The sequence below is a fragment of the Mastacembelus armatus genome, chromosome 13 (assembly GCF_900324485.2).
Source record: "Mastacembelus armatus chromosome 13, fMasArm1.2, whole genome shotgun sequence".
NCBI classification, from domain to species: Eukaryota; Metazoa; Chordata; class Actinopteri; order Synbranchiformes; family Mastacembelidae; genus Mastacembelus; species Mastacembelus armatus.
This window is the reverse complement of record NC_046645.1, coordinates 19,215,272-19,228,883: the sequence shown is the minus strand read 5'-3', so window position 1 is coordinate 19,228,883 and position 13,612 is coordinate 19,215,272. Positions and strand designations below refer to the sequence as shown.

The window sequence follows — 13,612 nt, the reverse complement described above, 5'->3', positions numbered from 1 at the left end:
TAGACTGTTTAAATACCACACAGAATCTAATTGATTTGTATTTCACTAATATAAGACTTCAGTGCAAATTACTGAAACACATCACATTTTGCTGTATACAAGTTTATATTATGATTATTATTAATTAATAATTATATGATTATGAAAATGACTGACTCAAAAGAAATGGATGGATGAAAAGATTAACCAAGTTATTTAAGATCTACATAGGCATTTTACATAATAACAGAGGTCTGTAACAACTGTACTAAAAACTACATTTAATTATTTTATTGTTCTTTTACAGATTTAGACTGCAAAATGCATAATCTGACTGAATTTACAGCCAATGCAACTTCCCGCAAAAGCCTATCTGTGATCATCAAGGTGTGTGTGGTCATCCCCTTCTTTTGCGTCTTTCTTTGCTGCATTGTCATAATGCTGCACATCTTTGCATCTCACAGACAGTTCCTGGACACCTCCCGTTACATTCTCTTTGCCTATATGCTGATCAATGACACCCTGCAGCTCCTGTCCTCTGTGCTGCTTTTCCTCCTTGTCATGGGTGAGATAAAATTTGCTATTGTCTTCTGTGTCCCCCTGTTGTTCATATCAACAGCCACTTTTCAGAACACGCCCTTAATCCTAGCCACCATGTCACTGGAGCGTTATGTTGCCATTTTCTATCCCCTGCATTGCCCGGCCGCCTGGCGCTCAGACCATATCTGGATCATTATTCTGTCTCTGTGGCTCATCAGCAGTATCTTCCCAATCATTGGGTATGCTATTGGGGGTATTCAACCTACCGTGGATGTCCTCTCTACCCCTGTGCTTTGCAGAAATGTTATTGTCAACTCGTCTCCAATGCAGATATTGTTCAAAGCTGTTGGAAATGTGCTGTTCTTTGCAGCGGTGGCTGTGATCATCCTCTTTACATACTTGAGAATCCTGCTAGAAACTAGGAAGATGAGACAGGACAGAGTGTCTGTGAGCAAAGCCATGCACACTGTGCTGCTACATGGCTTTCAGCTGCTGCTGTGTATATTGGCCTTCACCAGCCCCATCACTGAAACTCTCATAGTGCTAGATGCTAAGTGGCTACCAGAAGACATTGTATTTTTTAATTACTTCTGCTTCATCCTAATCCCACGTTTTCTTAGCCCACTCATTTACGGCTTTAGGGATCAGAGTCTCCGGGGCTACATTGGGAAAACATTCCTCTGCTGTTCACACAAAGTCAAATCTAATGTCAGAGGCCAACTGCAAGACAACATATCACCTTCTTGAAACAGTTTTGACTAAACTCTCAAATATAATGCTCAAATGTTTGAAAAGGGGTATCTGCAAGACCTGAAAAGTCCTAAAGAATAGGGGTTCCATTTCTCAAGATTGTCTTAAAGTAAAAGTGCCCTGAACGCTGAAGCAGATTTTCTTTGATGTAAATATCTCTCCTGTTTGTGTTGCCGATCCATTCCTAATGTACATTCAATATAGGTGATTAGAACAGAATCCATAGTCCTGGTTTTGCACTGCTCAAATGTGAGACTTTAGCCATGTGAAGTATCTTGCATAACTAGTCTTTTTAGTGTAAGATTTCCTTTCTCTTTTCCTGCCCATCTGTGTCTGTGGAGACACAAACAGGGAATTTTAAACTAAAAACATTGTATATTGGGAAAATATAACTGAAACAGATGAAAATAAACGTTGAACCATACTTTTGTACAGAATGAATACCCCATCACTTACGCTGACAACAGGAATCCTTTAATGGCCAGTTTGAGCCAGAGCTGTCCATTGGAAAATAATAAAAATCCTAAACTTATTATTACTTATTAGTCTTAAATATTTTCTCCTGCAGTAGGAAATAATGTCAGTTATTCATTTTTATATCTGGTTGCTGGCCAACCTAAAAGTGGAATTGTTTAGAGCTGCAAAGCTCATTGTGCTATAGGCAAATGTCTATAGAATGCCCCTCCTGACGCAGCCTCAGGGGCTGGGGCTAGTGGCCCCTGGTCTTCTAAGTTGGTTTCCCATCCAGGTACTAACCAGGCACAGCCCTGCTTAACTTCCAAGATGATACACTAACCGGAACTACCCCTCCGGGTGCGGCCGCCTCAGGAACGTTATTTTATGATATTAAATAATGCTGGGAGTATCCAACATAGAAACAGCTAAGGTCTACAGGTTTATAGATCCACCACGGTTAAAATTATTAACCAGTATCCGATATCATACTGTATACTGGTTGTTCTGGTCACTTTTCGTGCACATAGCCTAACAGCACATCCCAATGGCAATTTTACATCACATTAAATAATAAAAAACATTTTTGCAGCTTGGACGTGATACAGGCTTTTCTCCTGTAGATGTCGCTGACGCTCCAAAATTAATAGCTTATAGCCTATAGTCTATATATGCTGTATGCAATTAATATCTCTTCAGAAAACAAGTAATTACCGTAATATTCAATTACAAAGCATTGCAATGAAATGAAAATATAATTCACATGAATGAATTTACGACATCATTTACTTTCATTAACCCAATCTCAAACTGAACTGCCCATTTAATCAGAAACGATCTCTGCAAACTGTCCATAAATGTGGATGTGTTCCTGTTATTTCAGAGCGATCACACCTGTGTGGTAAGTGCTGTAATTAGAAAGCAATTGTTCTGGCTGACTGCGGGCTGCAGGCCGGGTCAGTGAAAGCTGATCTCAGTTCTGAGGGAGATTCCCGTGTGGGCTGTAGAGGCACGTTTGACTGTCGCAGGCAGAGCCAGAGGCCAATCCTGAAGATCCTCAGTGCTGCTGAGGGAAAACGAGAGGAGCCGGTAGAAGAAAAGTTACCACAAAGTTTATTTGCTGCAATGAAGAGGAAGTATCCCACATTTATTTACGTTAGCTGGGGACTCCTGACTCTAGCTGTTATCCCAGAGTCTTTAGGAGAAATGTATACGTCGCTGCTGGACGTAAAGCAGGCGATCAGTGTTGAACGCAAGCTGATCGATTACTTGAGGATCTACATTGAGCAGGAGGCGGAGAGGCTGGAGGATATCAAACGGTGAGTGACAGGCACGCGGAAGAGACATGAACAGTTTATTACATTATTTCTTACATTGATTTCTCGACACCTAATCTCGTCCTGGAGCTTCTCCAAAAAGTGAATAATAATGGAAAAACTTTTAGGACATTTTGACTTACAAATATCTGACTTCACAGCTGTGGGGAAAACACAATGTCAGCTTTGTTTGGGGTCTTTCTAAGAATAAATGTAATGCAAAATATATTATAATTCTTATAAACTGTTTCTTTGTTTTTAAGCGTGTGTGTGTGTGTGGGGGGGGGGGGGGGGTCTAGTTATACTTTTTGTAACTACAGTCTATTTTCTTTCACACAGTTTTTATGCCAAAGTGTCTGGCCTGCACTCTGAACTACACAAAGGCCCAGGGACTGTGATGGCAAACCCTCTGGCAGCATTCACTCTGATCAAACGGCTGCACTCAGAGTGGCTGAATGTGGTCTACAGCAACGAAGCCCTGGAGAACACACAAGGTTGGCTATATGCCTTCTTTACAGCCACATCTGGTGCTGATAACTCAACATCCCCCACTTCTCTGCTGTCATCACCCGTCATCACCCAACACCACCCACCCTTACTCACATTTGACCTTTTGGCCTCTGCTCTCCAGCCCTCAGGTCCAGTTACAAGGAGGAAGCGGCTAATCTTGCCACACTAGAAGACCTGCAGGGGGCCGCTAAGGCGCTGATGAGGCTGCAGGACGTGTATGCTCTCCAAGTTGCAAGCCTCGTAAAGGGTCGTTTCCAGAGAGTCACTAATGGCAAGCCTGTTGATGTCTACATGCCTACAGTATCTATCCCACTGTCTGGTGATGACTGCTTTGTAGTTGGAAAGGTACATAATCTTTTATTTTCCTTTATTGCTTCTTCCCATTGTCTTTATTATATTTCCTTTGGTGAAAGAATGACTCCTGTATTCAAGATCTTACCTAAAAACATGAAGTATTATTAGCAAAATGTACTAGTAAAAATGGCCTCTGTGTCTGATGCAGCATTTTCTATTATACCATATTGTTTTTACTGATACATCAGTGTATAAGCAGCATTTTGATGATGCAGCTGGTTGTGGTGGAGTTGAGTTTAACTGTTTCAAATACGATTTGGTAGTTTGTCCAGTGATTTCCAGCCTAGGGGTTGGACCCTTCTAAAGAGTCACAAGATAAAGAGATCATAAGAGAATATAAAATAATTTTAGACTTTTTTTATCTTTGCTTTTCTGAAATATCCAAGAGTTTTACATGCCTGGGGCCTCAAGCCACTCTTCAAATGAAACCATTTAAGACGTTTAAAGAGGAAATCAGTTGCTTGTGAAACTAGTAACTCATAGACAAACCAAGCAGACACTGCGTTATTAAATGAGGTCACAACCCAAAAAGGTTGGGAACCACAGGTTTGATCTCCAGGAATCTTTTATATGCTTTTATCTTAATGTGCAAAATAATTTGTAGCTTTTTAAAATAATAATTAATAATTGTAGTAAAAAGTACAATATTTCTCAGATATGTAGCGAAGTGTGAGTATAACAAAACAGAAAACAGAAAAACAACTGCACTCAGTTATTTTTCCACCATTACTTAGGCATCAACTCTTTTTCTCCTAAAATATAGCAAAAAAAAAAAAAAAAATCTGATGTATGTGTTGAAACAGATCATACTTATGGGTCACATTATGGGAACAATAAGCTACAAGTTCTCATGTAGAGTAATGAAATGCCCAGATAATTGCAAGATGTTGCTGAAAATGATGAAAATTTCCCTCCCTTATTAACATCCCATTTTAAAGGTCTGTCGCTCACTGTGTAGTGGGAATCCAGACAGCCAGACTGGAAAAAGTGAAATTCTCCCCTTTGCATGCCTGAGAATCCATTTCTGTGAGGTATATAAGAAAATTAACAAGGTTTGACCAAAATAAATTCCACTGTTTATGTACAGTGGTGATGTGTAAAGGGAAGGGCGACGCGTGGGAGAGAAATCCTTGTGTATGGAAAAGACATTATCTCACGCAGCAAACCTCAGCGAGCAGAGCCTGCCTTCACTTGCGCTGAGCCTGAGATTATCTGTAAACAGAGATACTTAGTTTTAGGGTGTTGTCAGTAAAAGTGTGCTTTTAGTGAGTGCACTTGCTTTTATATGGCTGTTAAACTGGTCTTCACAACCAGCAAAGTTTCTTAACAGGAACATATGGCTCATCTGTTTCAATGGGAGGAATTTTAAAGCTAAATTGAATACCAAGTCAAACCTCCACCAGAAAATATGAAGGTCTGCTGAATATGAACTGTTTTTAAAAATGTATTGGTTCTTTAGCCTTTAGCTATAAAGACTATAATTGTGGGGCATAATGATGTGAAGTGGCTGTAAGCCTGTGGAATGGTGCACAGCTGTGTTGAGTGGGGAGCATGTGTGTCTGTGTTTGGATGGGTAAATGGTACACTGAAATTTTTGTCTGTGCACTATCTGGAAGCACTGTGGATATAATCTGTGTTAGGAGGAGCCATGTGCCACCCTTGTTTATACGTGAGTGCTGACAGGCCTGTATTCAGCACCTACTTAACCAAGTCAAGTCAGCTCCATGAGAGGTGTGAAACCAGCCGAAGAGCAAAGTAGCCAGTGTTCATGACTTTCTAAATGTTTGCTCATAATAAACAGACATGGATTTTCATCCAACACTTGATTGAGTAGGCAGACAGGTGTCATCTTTTGCATTTCACAGTTTTAACATAAGAAGGATCAAAATCACTGAAATATGCAACTTATTGAGACCGGAACTATGTGATTAATCAAGTAATTGAAGAAAAAGAAGAAATTTAATATAATGACTGAATGAAGTTGCTGTTTACATTTTATGGGCTCAAAGTTTAGTCAAATAATGTAATGCTGTTCTCATAACCTTTATATAATCAGGTTGTCTTATTAAGATTAAGATGTCTTTTGCAAGAGAAACCAGGGTGACCAGAAACAGCCACATATCTATGGATTTATTTGAAATCTTAATGTCTTCTGTCACCTGTGTTTCCTGTCTATTTCACATCACATTTCCCAATGGAAATGCCCAAGTTCAGCTCAAATGGTTTGGCCCAGAGGTAGTCAATATCATGTCAGCTGCATGGTGGGATAGAATTGGAAGAAGGATCTGGGCCGTCGCTAGTTCAAAGCTCATCCTGCTGCTGCTAAATGGATATACTTCATATGAAAAGGCTACAATCCCAAAACCTCACAAATTCTGGCAGGCATGCATGCAACATTTGCTAATGCAGAGACATTTTAAATTTCATAAATATTAGTAATTAAAAGTAACCTAGGTATTATCTTGCAAAGGTGGCGTATGAGCAGGAAGACTACTACCACTCAGTGCAGTGGTTGGAGGAGTCAGTGCGTCTCTTCAGGGAAGCAGGAGGCAAGTGGAGTCCTGAGAATGAAGGGACTTTAGAGGATGCTTTGGATCACCTGGCCTTCTCTCACTTTAAAGTAGGTAAATAAAGTATGTCAGGTAATTGATGGACTGCACCGCTCTAAACTCTTCTCATTATTTCAGACAGGAAACGTTTCCTATGCTCTGAGTCTGTCTCAGGAGTTACTGCATCATGGTAAATCTTTTCAGTAAAGTTGTTCCTTGCACTTAAACCTTCCTAAAAATCTCCTTACTGCTTTTATCTTTCCACAGGTGAACAGTGTGACCTGTCCCTGTGACTGTTTACTTGTGTTTCTTGCTAGATCCAATGAATGGAAGAGTTTTGCAGAATGTTGAGAAATATGAAAAGCTGCTGCTTGCTGCTAGTCTGCCCAGGTATGTTGGGTTGAGGAGACCCAGCTCCAAGTATTTAAGGACCAGAGACACTTATGAGAGACTCTGCCAAACCCAAGGCTCTCAGGTATTCATGAGGAAAATATCTGGAAAGGCTCTGATTTAAGTTAATGCAAAAACCACAGTATTCCTAATTGGATAGTAATTGATGTAACTAAAAGTGGAATTCCGCTTTTTCAAATGATGTTTATTCCTAACAGTTGCAAAAATGCAAACATTTGGGCACCCATGGGCAAATTATGTATCATTAAAACATTGCCTTCCATAAGATGGTAAGAGCTTTATTTAACTAAATGTAAAAAGGTTTCAATACTTTTCAATCGTGCATAATATGTTTGCAGTGGGATGTATTTACTTGTCTTTCTCTTCAAAAGCCGATCGTTTGCCAGAGGCAAAGAGAATGGTGCCAAAATAAATGGGATTTTTAAAATGTTCATTTAAGTAATTTATCAAGGTGAAAGTTTGCCTTTCAGGTTTTATGGGGATAAAATAATGGATGTTAGTGGATGAAAGAGAAAAATTGTTTTGATCTTGTTAACGGACATCAGATGCCTGTTTCTCCTCAAAGCCAATGCAATTTGAAAACCCCCGACTGTTCTGCGACTACTTCACCAATGACAGTCCTGGGCTACAACTGCTACCAGTAAGACGTGAAGTGCTGAGCTTACAGCCGTTTGTGGTCCTATACCACAACTTTATCACTGATACGGAGGCTGAGGACATCAAGGGAGTTGCCCAGTCAGGAGTAAGTTTCAACATTGTGCATCTACATTAAGAAAAACCCCTGTGCCCATAATACATCAGCTATGAATTAAGAAAATGAGGCATGTTTGTATAATGAACACCATGCACTTTTTTTGTTAATCCATTTAGGTCTTTATTATTTTATAATCCTATGTTTTGTAAAGTTTTCCCAGCAAAGAGAAGAATTGGCTGGTTTTTCCACATGGGACAGACAAAATGTTCAGCTGCAAAGTCTTTTCTTGGCTACCACAAGAGTTTAGCAGAGTTTGTTAAAGTAGGAACCATGTTCAGCTATAGCTGAAGAACTAATAGACAAGGCATATTGCATATTTTTATTGTATCATAATGTATGAATAGTGTCTACCACAATGATTTTTTGTAAATAGCACATCTGTATATATTATTTGATAATGTGTTCTTAAGCCAGTGCTGGAAAGATCCTATAGAGGAAGAGCTGGTCTGCTTCCAAACATTTAGCCATGCTTAAAGGAATGAAGGATATGTTACTATGAAAACTGAATTCTTCAGACTGTCCACTTTACTCTGCTGGGCTCCAATAAATTTTCAATCGCCTATCACTGACCCTCATATATCTAACCACAGCTATCTGAAAAAGAAATGAAATGAAAACTACAATGCATTTTCCTTAAAGCTGCTGATGGTATGCTGACTCGGTTGCTTTTGGGAATATTTGGCTAGTTAATTCAATTGGTGCCCTATACTTTCTGTGAGGTTTTGGCATTATTTAGTACATTCTCCATCCCTGCTCAGATGGAAACCCCTGTATTTATTTCATCATTATGTCAGCCTGTGGGTTGATTGAAAACAGACCTAGGGTACAGTATTAGTTTGGAGCAGTCAGCTGCATTTGTTAACCATAAGCATGGTTTACACTTTGGTCAGGCTGCATAAATAAGGCCCAGCAAGAACACAGCTCTGTTCTGAGTTAACAGATCAGTCATTGTATAGGTTTTCAAAAATTAGCTGACCTAGGGTTTCTAGTAATCTACCTCTTTTGGTTTTTGTAAGCTTTTAAGAGTTTAATGAATGTCGCTTATGGCCATATGGTGCCTGGACATCATCAGGAGTTTGATCTGCAAAATGAATCAGGAATATTGTGTTACTGCTCGGCTGTATAGAACAATATATTGCTTTAAGGACACAGTGCAAACCAAAAAAACATGTATGTAATAAGCAGAATGCAATGTGATGATTCTGTAGTACAAATAAATCATAGAGAATTGGTTATAAGAAGGGGATACATGGTCCAAGACATCTGGACTCAGACTCCCTCCCAGATGCAGAGTTGAGAAGGGAAAAAAAATGAACCTTGCAATCATTAGTTGTGGAAAAAGTAATGTATCAGTACACTTGTGAAGACAGCAATGTGCATGTTTACACCCTTGTTTGTTTGCTGTCATTTGTTCACTAACTCTCCCCTCCTATTACCAAATAAACATGGAATGATTAATGCAAGGCAATCATCAGATCATTTTATATTTTTTCTTTTCTGATTATAATAGTCACATCATTGGAGCATGATGTCATGCTGTAGCTCACTCTTTGTCAGCTGGACATAAAAGCTTGGCTGTTGTAACCGTCAAAAACATGCTGTTTTCTGTCTTTGCTAAAAGTTGAGAAGATCTGTGGTGGCAGCTGGAGAGAAACAAGCAACGGCAGACTATCGCATCAGCAAGAGGTATCAATTACGACAATTATTTAGAACACTTCATGATATGCTGTTTATTTTCAGGTATGTCATTTATATGTTTTGAGGGACTGGTTTGAAACCCCCCAAAATATATAGCATGCAAATAATATAATTGTATGAATATGTTTTATTTCCAGTGCATGGTTGAAGGACTCGGCACACTACACTGTTGGGAAACTGGACCAGAGGATTTCCATGCTCACAGGCCTGAATGTTAAGCATCCATATGGTGAGCACCTCCAAGTGGTGAATTATGGGATTGGTGGCCATTATGAGCCTCATTTTGACCATGCTACAGTAAGTAGATCACTGGTGTTACTTAACACTTTGTAGACATTGAATGCTTTACTGTTTTACATTAATGATTTACTGAAGCTTTTTACATCATTTTATATTTCATTGCATCCAGTCACCTTCAAGTCCTGTGTTCAAGTTAAAAACTGGGAATCGAGTGGCAACCTTCATGATATATGTGAGTGAAGTCTTACTCTAAACATCCTTTGACCCTGTATAAGGCAGGCAACTGGCAGAGTTTCTTGGGCAGGTCCCATTTGGCTGTTCCAAAACCTAAATTAAAAACAAAGGCCTTTTGCCATGAGTGCTGCAAGACTTTGGAATAGCCTGCCTGAGAAATTCAGACTTTTATAAATGTTCTTTCATGGAACAAAGTCTAATTTTCATCTCTGTCCTCCAAGCCAACTTGTATAGTTTAGCCTTTACATTCCTATTTCTTGTTTTGAGAAATGTTAGTAAAATTAGATAGTGATTACAAATAGAATGGTTTATTGTGATGCTTTATAAAGAGCAGAGTAAATAAAGTAGCTTTTCATAACATGAGCACATAAACACAAGACACAACTCAGAAGGAATGTTTTTTTCCACAGCTCAGCTCTGTCGAGGCAGGTGGGTCTACAGCCTTCATCTACGCCAACTTCAGCGTTCCTGTTGTTGAGGTAAACAAACTGTGGATGTTTGAGATGAACTAAAAGCAGCTTCCCTTTACCCAGCTTTAATGTCAATATTGCCTCAAGTTAGAATATTTTCACCTCACTCACATTTTCTGGTACAGCTGTCAAAATGCTAACAAGTCACTGGCAACAACAGCCATGAGATTTTTTTTATAACACTGCTATTGTGAAGTTGAGTCGAGGGGGGTGTTGAAGCTGCTTTGTATTTGATAAATGAACTGCAGTGAAGGTTTGTCAGGCCATCCCTGGGGTTTCACCTTTCACCTTTTATCTGATTGAAGTCTCAAGTTTATACAAAAAATAACTGAAGCTTATAAAATGATAACAGACCAACAAAATACTTATGTTCTCTCCTGCATAAGATTCATTTAATTTCATTTAACGCTTCAAAGAGCATTGTTTAGGAAGAACGTTTATGCTTAGCCAACATACCCTGTTTATAGGATAAAGAAAGGATTAATACCTAGGTAATCCCTTTCATAGCCAATGAATTGTCCAGTTTCCTAATAGTGAGTCTTATGGTAAACCAAAAACCTGTAACTCTTAGAGTATTGATCAAACAAAATAAGTAATCTGATTATATCACCCTGGGCTTTAGGAAACTATTCAACTTATTTAAAGTGTTGCTTTGTGGTGTTTTTCACAGAAAGCTGCCATCTTCTGGTGGAATCTCCACAGAAATGGTCAAGGAGATGTAGACACCCTGCATGCAGGCTGCCCTGTGCTTATTGGGGACAAATGGGGTAAGAAGGATTAGTTACAGTAAAACGTGATGATGCTGTCAACAGGAGCCAAAAGTGATGAAAATATATAGAGAAAAGCAAGCCACAGGAAATTATGAGGCCGTTTTTAAACAAACTTTTATGCAAATTTTTTACATTAATTTGATGCTCTGTTTTCCATGGTTCCTGTTACATGGGAGCTAATTTATGATAGCTAGGCCACATCTGTGCTGCATTATGCTTTAGGAGATGTTACAGAGCATAGTCCTGACTCTGCTTCTGGATGACCCAAAACATGAAATGAATGGTAGGGACTCAGTTAAACTTGCAGGCAGGATATTATTCATGACAAACAGCTGCAGAAGCAGTTGGTGGCTATGTTGACTTTAAAGTCCTTATGCATCAGAAATGAATGAATAAAACATAATTATCCAAAGGTTTAAGGTTTTCAAAAAAGCAAAGGCATGAAAACTTTTTTTTTTTTGTAGTATGTAGTTTATAGCATAGTTTTGATCTTTCTATGTGTTCCAGTTGCAAACAAATGGATCCATGAGTATGGACAAGAATTCCAAAATCGCTGCAGCTTGAATCCTGAAGAGTGAAAGGAGTGGAACATTAGCTGGGCCCCTTGGAGAACAAGATCCACCCTCTACAATTCAGAGGCACACTTACAGGTGGAGAGAAGGAGGCAGCCAGAAAGTGAGCACACAAGAAGGAGACATGAGAGCTGTGAAGGGGCAGCCTACACCTGTGATTGGAGCGCTGGGTCCCAGGGAGCCTGGAGCATACAGCGAACACGGCTCTGGCAAACATGGATAGCTCAGGGCTGAGAGGCAGGGCTACAGAGGAGTGGTAATGTTGGCAATTGGCCCCCAGAGGCCAAAGGCTCTCTTGCTCCCACTGACCAGTTCTTGCTTATGGAGAGAGGCCTCTGCACACTGTGCTGGTTTCGGTTAACTGTGCAAGGCTGTTTAAGATTGTTTACCCCGTGCTTGCTTAAAAACCTACATCTTTTACAGTCTCCTTTGCACACTGGGCCTACACAGGTTTCTTTCATTACAAATCACCACAACTGAACTATGTGTAGACTCTTAGAACTTTATTTTACAATACTTATACATGAATGAATAAAATTATGCAAAATGCATGTAGAATTCTTTTAGTTAATGTCATAGTGTAGCCAGAAATAAATTGTTTGGGGATTTGAAAATTCAGTTCAATTTAAATGTAAAAAAGCTCCAGTGAAGTGCCAAAACAAACAGAAAAGGTGTGTCATCATAGGACATTATGAGAATTTTTTTTATGACTTTAAGATTGACATCTTTGTTTACTGATAGATGTTTTCCCATTTACTTTATAGATTATAAACAAAGATACTGGTGACTGGTGCTATGAGTCAAATGTGACCAGGCATTGTGGCCTGTTTTTACCACAGCTCACAGATTGATGTGGTTATCATTATGGAAACCTGTGGAACAAATTCTCTTACTTTTGTCTGTTGTGTGACTGTCTAATGCAACAGATGAACCAGATCTGTCAGGATTGCACTAAATTTTAGAGGCTGGTTGTCATTAATCCTGTTCATCTGCACACCAGTCCGCTCCAGACTTTGTGTCTGGACTCAAACAAACACAATTCCATCTGCACACCACTCAGATATCTGAGATATGTGTGTCTAGTAAGTCATACCCTATCTTAAAACAGTGTGGTGTGACATACATAGTATTAAAGTTCACTGTATGAACTACAGGCTGCTACAGGCCTCTCTATATGGATTTTTTTGAGGAACACTGCTGCTTGACTGGCAGGGATCCAGGAAAGAGAAAAAGAATGATGAATGATAACCCTTGCTTGCCCTCAGCAATATGAGTCTTTTTTTCTAGCTCTGTAGAAAAACATATGCTCTCAAAGCATCCACTAACATTAAATATATCAACAGGCCATATACTGGATACATGTTGCACAAGCCTGTGTGCACACCAAACAGATGAACGTTTTATGCAGTTCTTTCTTACTACTTTAAATATAACTATTGTTTTTAAGATTTGATTCAGACCATAAAATAATGTTATAGCTACATTTGGACTTGAAATGTTAGGTATCTGAGACCACAATTTTATTTAATTTAAAAAAAATAAACTATTTATAGCAAAATATTTCCATCTACTTTGGCTTAGTGATAGGAAACATAGATTGTATATAGTCTAAGATAGGAAAACTTATTGTAGCTATTTGTCATATAAATTTCAAGACTTCACAATATTTTCTATGCAAATGAAAAAACATTTTTTTCTGTTTTAACAGAGGCAGCAGTTAATGTTTGCCTCTTTCGGACCCTTTTTTAAACATGTTTAAATCAGAAACATTACAGGAACAGGAACCCATCTACAGAAAGCAACACAGTGTAAAGTTGTCTTTTCAAAGGTCCATCTTAAACCTGAAGCTTTCTTCCCATAATTCAAAGGGATTTGTTGTGCACTATTCCTACGCATCCCTAGTTACTGTGTGTGTTACTGTTACCATGGTCACCACAACAAACATGTCTGCAGACCAACTTGTTGCTAAGCAAGAGCATAGTCCAAACTGCCTAAGCATACAAGACCATATA

General features: G+C 39.0%; 2 protein-coding genes across 2 annotated transcripts; both read left to right on the top strand.

Annotated features, from left to right (window-relative positions):
- The first annotated feature begins 300 nt into the window (after positions 1-300).
- or95a1 (odorant receptor, family 95, subfamily A, member 1) lies at positions 301-1,266 on the top strand. The gene has a single exon (XM_026332454.1). The coding sequence runs from the start codon at positions 301-303 to the stop codon at positions 1,264-1,266; it is 966 nt and encodes a 321-aa protein (XP_026188239.1).
- A 1,384-nt stretch (positions 1,267-2,650) lies between these two features.
- Positions 2,651-13,107, top strand: p4ha3 (prolyl 4-hydroxylase, alpha polypeptide III). The gene is made up of 13 exons (XM_026332440.1): positions 2,651-3,041; positions 3,378-3,532; positions 3,670-3,893; positions 6,373-6,522; positions 6,590-6,641; positions 6,769-6,926; positions 7,428-7,604; positions 9,238-9,302; positions 9,452-9,611; positions 9,724-9,786; positions 10,199-10,267; positions 10,929-11,025; positions 11,536-13,107. The coding sequence occupies exons 1-13, from the start codon at positions 2,848-2,850 to the stop codon at positions 11,604-11,606; spliced, it is 1,635 nt and encodes a 544-aa protein (XP_026188225.1). The 5' UTR covers positions 2,651-2,847; the 3' UTR covers positions 11,607-13,107.
- Positions 13,108-13,612: the final 505 nt, after the last annotated feature.